The 10,146-nt window shown below is 35.0% G+C and overlaps 2 protein-coding genes across 3 annotated transcripts in view; both read right to left on the reverse strand.

Annotated features, from left to right (window-relative positions):
• Positions 1–419: 419 nt before the first annotated feature.
• LOC21399987 (protein RETICULATA, chloroplastic) lies at positions 420–3,397 on the reverse strand. The gene is made up of 7 exons (XM_010090269.2): positions 2,619–3,397; positions 2,410–2,508; positions 1,841–2,061; positions 1,652–1,721; positions 1,490–1,569; positions 1,075–1,139; positions 420–856 (listed from the first exon to the last, which is right to left on the reverse strand). Exons 1-7 carry the CDS (start codon positions 3,210–3,212, stop codon positions 663–665), a joined length of 1,323 nt encoding a protein of 440 aa, XP_010088571.1. The 5' UTR covers positions 3,213–3,397; the 3' UTR covers positions 420–662.
• A 5,567-nt stretch (positions 3,398–8,964) lies between these two features.
• Positions 8,965–10,146, reverse strand: part of LOC21399988 (serine/threonine-protein kinase ATG1c) — an 8,676-nt gene continuing 7,494 nt past the window's right edge. For both annotated transcript variants that reach the window (XM_024172302.1, XM_024172305.1), the window contains exons 13-14: positions 9,277–9,490; positions 8,965–9,169 (exon numbers count right to left, since the gene is read on the reverse strand). In XM_024172302.1, the coding sequence (XP_024028070.1) occupies positions 9,135–9,169; positions 9,277–9,490 (249 nt within the window). In that variant the 3' untranslated portion in view covers positions 8,965–9,134. The remainder of the gene's footprint in view (positions 9,170–9,276; positions 9,491–10,146) is intronic.

A 10,146-nucleotide genomic window follows, 5' to 3' on the forward strand; every position in this document is an offset into this window, starting at 1 on the left:
TGAAAAGGGAGAGTATATTTCATAACGAGAAATTCACACCCACATAGTCTACCACAGGAAATAGAGCTCAAAGAAAAATAGTGTGTACTGAGCTCCACAAATGGACACTCGAGGAGGTACACCAAATATCAAACGCATATACGACTCTTTAGCAACTTTGTGGCGACAAACCCTATCAACATTCCATTTATTCACAGGTTGTGCCTTTAAAATGCTAGTGTCGTACCATACCCAAGACGTGTCTTTTTATCATGCTCTTAATGGGCCCGTGCTTTAAACATGCCCAAATCATGCCTTAGAGCATACACTTACCATGCTCAATAGCAAATTTTGCAACAAAAAACAAGAAAACTAATGAAAATGAACCCGCTTTTCTTTGTAGCCAGATGGCTTATGTTTCCGAATTGCTTCTTAAGGTGTCAAAAATATGCTCTTTTTATGCTCTTCCTCTACCAATAAACAATAGATTGAACGTTATGACAGAAACTCTCTCGCAAAGAACTCTGGGGTCGTCAAAATCGACTATCATTTGTCATTAAATTTCAAATTTCTTTCCCAAAATCAGACATTTCATTCATGAATCAGCCATGACTAGAAAAGATGAGCCCAAGTTCTATGACCCTCTAAAAGTAAAAAACTAAAAATATTATAAGGACACACAGTTATTGCACCCCACTCCATCTAGCCCAGTCCACGAACTGCATTCCGCCGTAAATGTTGTTTGCAAATCGCACACCAACAGTGAAAGCCATAGCCACTTGTGGAACCTGCTTTGCCAAAAGTGACCCTTCTACCAAGCGTTCAAGGCCATTGATAATCTGATAACGAGTGTTGGAAGACACTGCAAGGAAAACACCTGCAAGTTTGGGAATACCAAGACAAGAACAAAGATTAGTTGTATATACCTAAAATCAAGAATTATATAAAACTAAGATTAAGGAAGTAGAAAATGAGAAAGTAGCCACTTATCTATGCAGTTATTGATAATAAACTTGGTTATAAAATCATAAATTTCTAACGCGAGTAATAAGCTTGCTACATCATAGTAAGTTCAAAGCAATGACGTTGGCATACCCCAAAGAGCTGCACTCTTCAATAGAGGTGGCACAGGTATGTCCTCTTCTGATTTCCTTATGTTCCTGTCATTTAGGGGGGGGGGGGGGGGGCAAAAAAAAAAAAAAACCCCCCACAGTGTCAATAAAAAAAGATAACCACCACAGTTACTTGATTAAAGTCACATTTAAGAGCAGCAAACACAGGGGGGTTGTTGGTTTGAGGAGGCGCAAGTAAAGAAGCAACAGACGACAAATCATGCCTTTCTACATGTAGTTTGAGTGTTCAAAATGCAGGTATGTGAACGCATAAGAAATGATGCCACGAAATATATAAATCATCTTTGTAACACAATGCCACAACCTATTATGAATATTGGTGGGGTTACAATAAACATATTTATAAATACAGAGGATGTCTCTAAATAGAGGTTTACCGCTTGGCAGTCATAATCAGATTTGCAATGCCTTGGCCAATAATACCACAACCAAAACCAACTGCTCCATACAAGATACCCTGCAAAGCAAAAGAGAACATCGATGCTGCATAAGATGCCAAAACAGAAACTAGCACAAGTCATGTCTGCGTAAATATATACCTTGTAGAAATAAGTAGCAATTCTCTGTTGCACAGAAAATCTACATCCCGGCCTTTCTGCTTCAAATACACTGCATAACAGGATCAGAGAGTCATAAAATTCTTCACTACAACTTAGTAGATGTGGAAGAGACTGCAGATTATCTTCGTTAGAAAAAAATGAGAGCTTATTCTCAGAAAGAATAATAACCTGCTAGGAAGCGCTGCATAAGCATGTTGCAAATTTCCAAGGAAACCTTTTGATAAAGACGGTTGCCCGATACGAACATATGGTGCCAACATACCAACTAACGCAACATTAACCACCACTCCAACCAAAAGATCTGCCAAATACAACTCAAATTCTGACCAGAAATCTTTGCCCCGCTTCTGAACTTCCGCAAATGTAGCACAACAAGAATCAATTACTATCTGCATCAATTTAGGTTAAAAACGATAGAATTTAGACAACAAAAAAAAGACAGAATTCAATGACAAAGATGTTGAATACACCCTTACAACTTTTACTCGATAATTTTTTATAAAAACACTTTTGTAGCCGTCACACAAACTACAAGCACTCTCGACTGCATAGGATACGACCACGGCTCAACCATGAAAGCCTCAGTTATTGGTTCACCTAGGCAAGAACTTACAGCTACTAAGGAAAACCAATATCTCTCTCATACCAAAAGAGAAACATGGTATCATCGTATCTTACTTCTACAATTTAATTAGAGAAAAAAGGACAAATTTAACAGTACATCAAATCAAACGAACCTCAGTTCCAATTTTGAAAAGAAATGACGGATCAGCCAACATTCGGTTGCGAAGCATAGCGCACGACCTCATTACAAAGCCTAGAAGCCCAGAAGACCCCTACAAAACACGAGACAAATAATAACGCTCTTGTAAACCACATTGTACCGCGACATTGTACCATTGATCCAAAATACATGAAAAAACACCAACTAAAATCAAAAGGGTACCTGCAAATCCAAGTATCTAAGCAGAAGCAACCTCCGAATTCCGACACTCTTGGCGGCCTCCAACATGTCGGAGGGAAGACTCGCCCCTCGAGCCTCGGCCTCTTTCATCACCTCTTCGAACTTCATGATCGGCCCAAACTCCTCTCCTTCCTTGTCATCCCCATTGTCATTTCCACCACCACCATTACCACTACCATTGCCATCACCTTCACCACCATTCCCAATTCCTCCATTACCATTATTGCCATCAAATTCACTTTCATCAAAATCGCCATCACCACCAACTATTCTTTGCTCTTTCTCACTCTCCAAAACCTTACTTTCCTTGGGAACCGTAACTGCACCAACAGGGAATTGGGTTTCATCATTCGACTCCGACATATTGTTCACAATCACAAATTTATGTTTTTTCTTAACTAAAACATGTCCAAAACTACTGTCCCTACAAAACAAAGGCAAAGCAACTTCCTCTACAACATGCCTAAATCCTAATCTGTGAAATGATGAGCTCTGAACCAATATCTTCCTCGAAACGACATCGTTTCCGAAGCTCAACACACGAGAGGCCCCTAAACTCGAAGAACAACCCGCCATAACTCGGTCAAGTCGACAAATTGCAATTTTAGCGATGTAAACGAGCAAGAATTTTCAGAAAAAAAAATGAGAGAAAATTAGGTAAAGAAAGTTTTCAGCTTTGGCTGTTTGGCTGGAGAGAAAATTCCAGGTGATGGAGAAAGGAGTTCCTACTAAAAAAAAAACTCCTCACTGGCTGCAGCTTGCTCTGCTGCGGGTCTGAAATTTGTGAGAGTCGCACGTGCGAAGGACATTGTAAGCGTGCGGGAATCTTTAGGGTTTTGCTAACTTACGCGGGGGTGTAGTGCTTGAGAATTTGGAAGTTGGAAAATGGAACTGACTTCTACCCTTTTGCCAACTTCTGCTAACGAACGCCGAGTTGCCTGCGCATTTTAGTAAAATATTATTATTATTATTTTTTTTCGTTTTGGGACAATCAAAAGGTCAAGTAAAGCGCGCGCGCAAACGTACAACTTTTTCCTTTTCTTTTCTTTTTTTTTTTTTTTGTTCGGAATTGTTTGTTTTATTTGGGGAAGACTATTCTACGTACGTAACAGTCAAATTAGTCAATGCAGCTTAAAAGAGGGTCTATGTGTCCTCCGCGTTTAATCTAATCAAGGAAAATATCATTTTGATTCTTGTATCATATCGGAATATGCTTTTGAAAGTATTATGTGCTTTAGATTAAATTAAAATTAGTATCTTAACGTTTAAAAAAAATTATACTTTAAAACTATTTGTTAAGACGTAAAATGTCATTTCTATCATTGTATTTAATTTGTCTAGAGTTTATTTTTTATAAACATATTAAATCCTTTCATTCCAACGGGTAGAATCTCACGAAAATGAGTTCTAACCCGATCCTAAGATTTTTAGGCGGTTTGTAGAGAAATTACGGGTGCGTTTGGAATTGATTTCAAAATGATTTTATTTTCTGTATGAAAATGGAAATAAAAACGTTTTCATTTTCATTTTGAAATTATTTCTGAAAATGCGTTTTGTAGTTTTATTCAGAGATTGATTTCAGTTTTAAAAAAAACTGACACTGCATTTGGTGGTTTAATTTTTAAAAACATATAATAATATTTAAAATAATAATATATTAAATAAATAATATTATTAAATATATTAAATAAACATGATTATATACATCAAAACTGCAGAAAGAAGAGGAGGGCGGCGCAGTCGTAGTCGGCGTGGCCGGGGCAGTCCACGTGGGCGTAGTGGCAGTTCGCAGTCGTACTCGACGGGGGGACGCCGACTTGCTTGGTGAGCAAGATGTGCTCCTTTGTCGCCGTCGGCCCCGGAGACGATGAGAATCGTGCCATCCATTTGAGCGGCGCAGATGGTCATGTTCTTGACGTAGTCGGCGTGGCCAGGGCTGTTCACGTGGGCATAGTGGCAGTTCGCAATCATACTCGACGGTGGCGGTGTTGATGGTGGGGGGGGGAGACGACGAGAATCGCGCCATACATCTGAGCGGCACCGGTGGTCATGTTCTGGGCTGATGAATGGCTGAAGAATGGCCGAAGCAGAAAAAAAAAAAAAAAAAAAAAAAAAAAAAAAAAAAAAAAAAAACTCAGACGGGGGAGGCTGAAGAGAAAACGTGAGAGAAAAGGAAAAGAAAATGAAAATTAAGAAAACAGTTTTTTTTCGTTTTCTGATTTCCACAAAATGACAAAAATGATTTTGTTTTTGTTTTTTAAAAAAACTTACACCAAACGCGTTTTTAACACCCGTTTTCAATTTTTTTTTTCGAAAAACGTGAAAAATGAAAATAGAAACAGAAACAAACAGGCCCTACAGTTTCAACTATAAAAATAGGTAAGTTACATCTGCATTTTTATGTCACGGGTATTAGGATTTGGAGTCTTCTCTTGTTTACATTTTTTTTCTTATTTTTATAAACACTTTTTTCTTCATAATGCATGAAATTGATTTTAAGGGTGACAATTCATGTTAGTGGGTTGTGTTCGTATTAATCCTTTTATTAATTATGTCAGAAAACATTAACCCAAACACGACATGTTTATTAAACGTATCAAAAATGTCAATCCAAACACAACTCATTTATTAATCGTGTTAAACATGTCAACCCGTATAACCCATTTAAATTAATATATTGAATAAATAACTAACATGATAGTAACATATTTAACACGGACAAGACAGATTTAATATGTTTATTGGTCAATTTATCTTTTCATTTAAGAAAAATAAATAAATTTTACCTACAAATATTAAAATTTACATTATTTGTATTTAATATGTCATATAAACTTTCATGTTATATCACATATTATTATATTGTAGATAACACATATAATTAATCGTGTCAATTCGTATTAGGAGGTCAATCATAACCCATCATATTTATTAATCATGTTAATTGTGTCAACCGATTATAATACAAACCTATTTATTGCAAACTCAAACTCACTAACTTCGTACGGATTTCAAGTCACGTCATCATTGTCAACCTTAAATTTGCTTATTTTCTCTCCTTGTTTCCCATTGAGGGTCTAATCTTTGTAATTAATAGATTTGAAAAATACTTGAAAAAGAAATTAAAAAAAAATACTTCCATCCTTGCTAGGAGCATCACATGAGCACAAAAGGCGGGCCTATATGGTCCCAAGCCTCCAAGAAGGCTCAGCTCGTCCAAAAATATACCTCCAAAGAAGGGAGAAAGAAAGAAATAGGCCAAGACTTGATATGCATTAAAATTAATAAGCCAATAGTTTACATAAGTTAATAAATAGGCCAAATTATTGTTTCCGTCCATAACTTGTCTGGTTATGAACCATAACTTGATAAGTTATTGTCCATAACTTATCTGATTATGAACCATAACTTCACAAGTTTGTCCATAACCTATCTGGTTATGAACCATAACTTGACAAGTTTGTCCATAACTTATCTGGTTATGAACAATAACTTGACAAGTTATGGCCTATTAATTTCTATAACTAAAAAATGGTCTATATACTTTCTTAAACTTTTTATATTGGCCTATTTCCTACTATTTCCCTCCAAAGAAAGACCTGAATAGGTAGAGTCTGAAGAGTACACTCTCGAGCATGCTCCTAGGTAATTGATAAAATTAGATTGTGTCTCTCATAATAATTTCAACTTTTGAAATGATTGATTCTGTCAATCTCACATCAGTTGGTATCTGAGTTCAAGTTCTTGTATTCAAGTCCTCATGGGAAAATCGGTGGTTTTCCTAATTTTCTTCTACATTAGCTGAGGTCCTGAGCATTTTTCTTATACCGTCTAATTTGGTTATTTTCTTTGAGTTTGTGTTCTTCACACTAGAAGTTTTATTTGAAGTGTGCTTGATGCTTTTAAAGAAGTGCAGCAATCTTAGAAAGTCCTTTGGAAAATTGTCTAGGTCTTCCCTCAACCATCATTGGAGAGTTCTTGAAGTTCTTGAGCTTTTCTGACGAAGTTCGAATCTTCCTCCGCGAGACGGCCTTAGTTCGTCTCTAGAGCACATTTTCAAAATGTCAAAGAGCTTCAAAACCTCATCGTCATAATCACCCTTAAAAAGGTCATCTCTTCCCCATTATTTCCAAAAACACCAAAAATTTCCCTCTAAAGGTGACTAGGTTCACCTCCATAGCAAGCCTCGACCAATGTCGCTACCACAAATAGTTTTGCCTCCCTTTAAATTACATCTCATCAACCGTTTGGTTGCTCCTCCCACCATACTTCACTAACGTGGTTCTTTTATTGTTGTTTTCTTATTCTCTTTGTTTTTGCAGTAGTGTTTCCAATCTAGTGCGGCATCAATTTTTTTGTTCGTTTAAGTTGCGGAAGGAGCAATGCTGCTATGTTTTCACATTCAAGGGAAGAGAATGATAGGATTTTAAATTGCATAATGTTGATTTTAAAAAAAGGGATAAAATCATTTTGGCAACCTGTATTGTAGCGAATCATGTTCTTCATACCATGTATTTTTGATAATATTAAAACGGTTTCTTGACCTTTTAAAAAAAAATTCTTGGTACCTTGAAGCTAATTTTTAGGACATATAATGTCCAAACAACCATTTTTATCAATTAAATAGAAATTAGTATTTTTTTGAAAAAAAACAAAGAAAATATTTGAAAATATTAAAATATTTAAAAGAAAACAACAAAATAAAAAAGTTAAAAGATTTTTTTTTTTTTTGCTAAATCTATTATTTTTTTATTAATTACATAAAAGGGTAGTAAGGTTAGTTTATATCTAAAGAATCAGCTTTATGGTACCAAGAAGATGTTTTTAAAAATGTTGAGATACCACTTTAGTATTATGAAAAACACATGGTATCAAAAACATGTTTCGCTATAACACATGATACCAAAATGATTTTATCCCTTTAAAAAAATGAGGACTGTTCAGGAAAAAAAGACAACTAATTTCAAGACGAGATAACATTGAAACGTGGTGCCGACAGAGGTTCTCCTTTAAGGTAAAACTAATTTTGTAACGTGCTCCGCACGTATTGTTATGTTGGAAACACCTGAAAAGTTTATTGTTTACTAAATAATGAGAAATTCATTTATACATCCATTTAGGATTTTTTTTAATTTATTTTAAAAGGAATATGTGTAAAGACAACACTTAATGAAAAATTAAGTAAGGACACATTTGAAGAAAGTAATTTTAACTAACCAAAAATAAAATAATAAGACATGCGAAAAAATTACTCGAATAAAGTGAGGAACGCCATATTTAAAAAAAAAACACACACACAACAAAATTAAATTTTTAAAAAATTACAAAAAATAAAGAAAGAAAGAAAAAAAAAGAACTAAATTGAGGGGTTGCTTCGTGGCAGCCCTATAAAAAAGATCATTGGCTCTTTTATGTATTGATAGACTAGTCTTTGCGCACGTGATTCATTTAAAATAATAATTTTACGCATTGTGTTTTCTTTTTTAAGAAAAGAAAGAAATGAGAAAAAGACAAAAAAAAAATAAAGACAAAAGTATGAAAAGATTTAAAGCAAAAGATAAGAGGAAAATTTTTTTAATAAACAATTTAATAAGTTTTATAAATGATTTATTTATAAAACAATTTATAAACAAAAAAAGATTAAACAATTTATAAATAATTTATTTTTTTAACGGGTGCTCAATTCTTTTATTTTCATTTTAGAAACAATTTATTCATTTTTTTATCTTTTTTTTGGTTAATGCAATGTTGATATGTGCCCACTTTCATCATGGGATTTGAAATTAATTCTATTTACTATTATTTAATTTATTTTTTATAGCAATTTTATCACAAGAGTATTGAAAATTTAGTACAAAATTGTATTAAAACAGATAAAATCAACCATAAATAACTCTAAAATAAATAAATAAATAAATAAACACAATAAACAAAACCAATACAAAAAAAATTTTTGTACAAAACACCCTCCGCTCTCTTACACGTGAGACCCACGCCCCTCTCTCTCTTTCTCTCTCTTTTCTTATGTGGGACCCACTACTCCTCCCTCTTTCTCGCTTTCTCAGGCAAGCTCACTCTCTCTCATACCCCCCTGCACGTGGGCCCCTCTGCTCCCCCCTCTCTCTCTTCCCAAGCGGGAGAGTCAGGAAGGACCACCACTCTCCCCTCTCTCTCTCTCTCTCTCTCTCTCTTTCCCATGCAAGCTCTCTCTCCACCAGAGCAAAAAAAAAAAAAAAAACGCCGCGTGGCTTATTTTGGGGAGGAGAAACGGACGAAACGTTTCGTCCCTCCCCAAAAAACGGATTCGTAGATGGTATGGATAAAATAAAACAATGTATACGCGCTTTTTTTTTGTTTGTTTTCGGCCTCAAATCATCAGTTTGGAGGCGTACATAGTTCAACAGTAAAGAACGAATGCACATTTTGTCATTCTTTAAATCATAGTAACTGTAAGTTGTACATCACCCTAACAAATACAAAAGTTTTGCCACTAACTTCTCACGAATCACATCTTCTCCAGTCACACAAAGAATCTGTACAAACGAATTAAATTATTTAGATTTGGAACGGGGGCAAGTTTTATCAAGAAACAATACCTACAAATTTACCAATTATCAAGGGGGACACTGTTGGTCCTCACATTTCAAAATAGCCATCCGTTGGGACCTTGAATAACCTTGCCTCTTCTTAAGTATGTCGATGTAAGTTCGGAGCCTATACCGGTCTGAACTTGTCAAAGAGAACGGAGGATTCAGAATAAGGGATGGTGCTTCCACCAGAAGGAAGACTAACAACCGAACACCTTTCGAATAAAATGTCGTTGCACGTTCCATGTCACCCATTAACTCATCAACCTACACGAAAATCCCATTACCTCAGCAACCGACCCGAAAAGCCGCCCATAAATGCCAGTCTACATCAGTTTGGCGAAATTTGAATCAGGGGAAAAAAAAAGAAAAAGAAGCAAGAAAAAGAAAAACCCACCATTACTACTATATGTGTTTCAGTAGAAACTCAGGATATATCAGAACCTATGAAGAGATGGACTTGCTCTAGTGGCATTTAGGACTTTAAAAGATGCATTGAAACACAAACCAGACAGGTAAAACATAATGTGCGTGTTTTGAACCGTTTTTGAAAACGGTTTTCACGTTTTTTGAGAAGTAAAAAATGAAAATGAAAACGAAACTTCTTTTGTTTAGCAAAGATTTTGAAAACGAAAACAGGGAGAATGGTTTTTGTGAAGGAATTAGAAAACAGTTGAAAGTTATTCACTTTTCTATTTTCATTTTTTAGTACTTATCAACAATATTATAATATATTAATTAATACACACATTTCACTTTTTTATTATACTCAATAATCTCTTAAAAAACCAACCAAACGTAATTTCAAAATCGGTTCTAGAATGATTCTCAAAACAATCTCATTTTTACTTTTTATTGAAAACAGAATTATTTTGAAACCAATTCCAAACGCACCCAATATAACAAGAAATGCGTGAGCGGTT

Source organism: Morus notabilis, unplaced genomic scaffold (assembly GCF_000414095.1).
Source record: "Morus notabilis unplaced genomic scaffold, ASM41409v2 Scaffold177, whole genome shotgun sequence".
In the NCBI taxonomy this organism is placed as follows: Eukaryota; Viridiplantae; Streptophyta; class Magnoliopsida; order Rosales; family Moraceae; genus Morus; species Morus notabilis.

Excerpts from the sequence above, each read along its gene's own strand:
- LOC21399987 (XM_010090269.2), bottom strand. The coding sequence starts at position 3,212 with ATGGCGGGTTGTTCTTCGAGTTTAGGGGCCTCTCGTGTGTTGAGCTTC. Across the intron at positions 1,722-1,840 it reads TATGCAGCGCTTCCTAGCAG|TGTATTTGAAGCAGAAAGGC; the intron begins GTTATTATTCTT and ends CCTGTTATGCAG. Across the intron at positions 857-1,074 it reads GAAGAGTGCAGCTCTTTGGG|GTGTTTTCCTTGCAGTGTCT; the intron begins GTATGCCAACGT and ends CCAAACTTGCAG.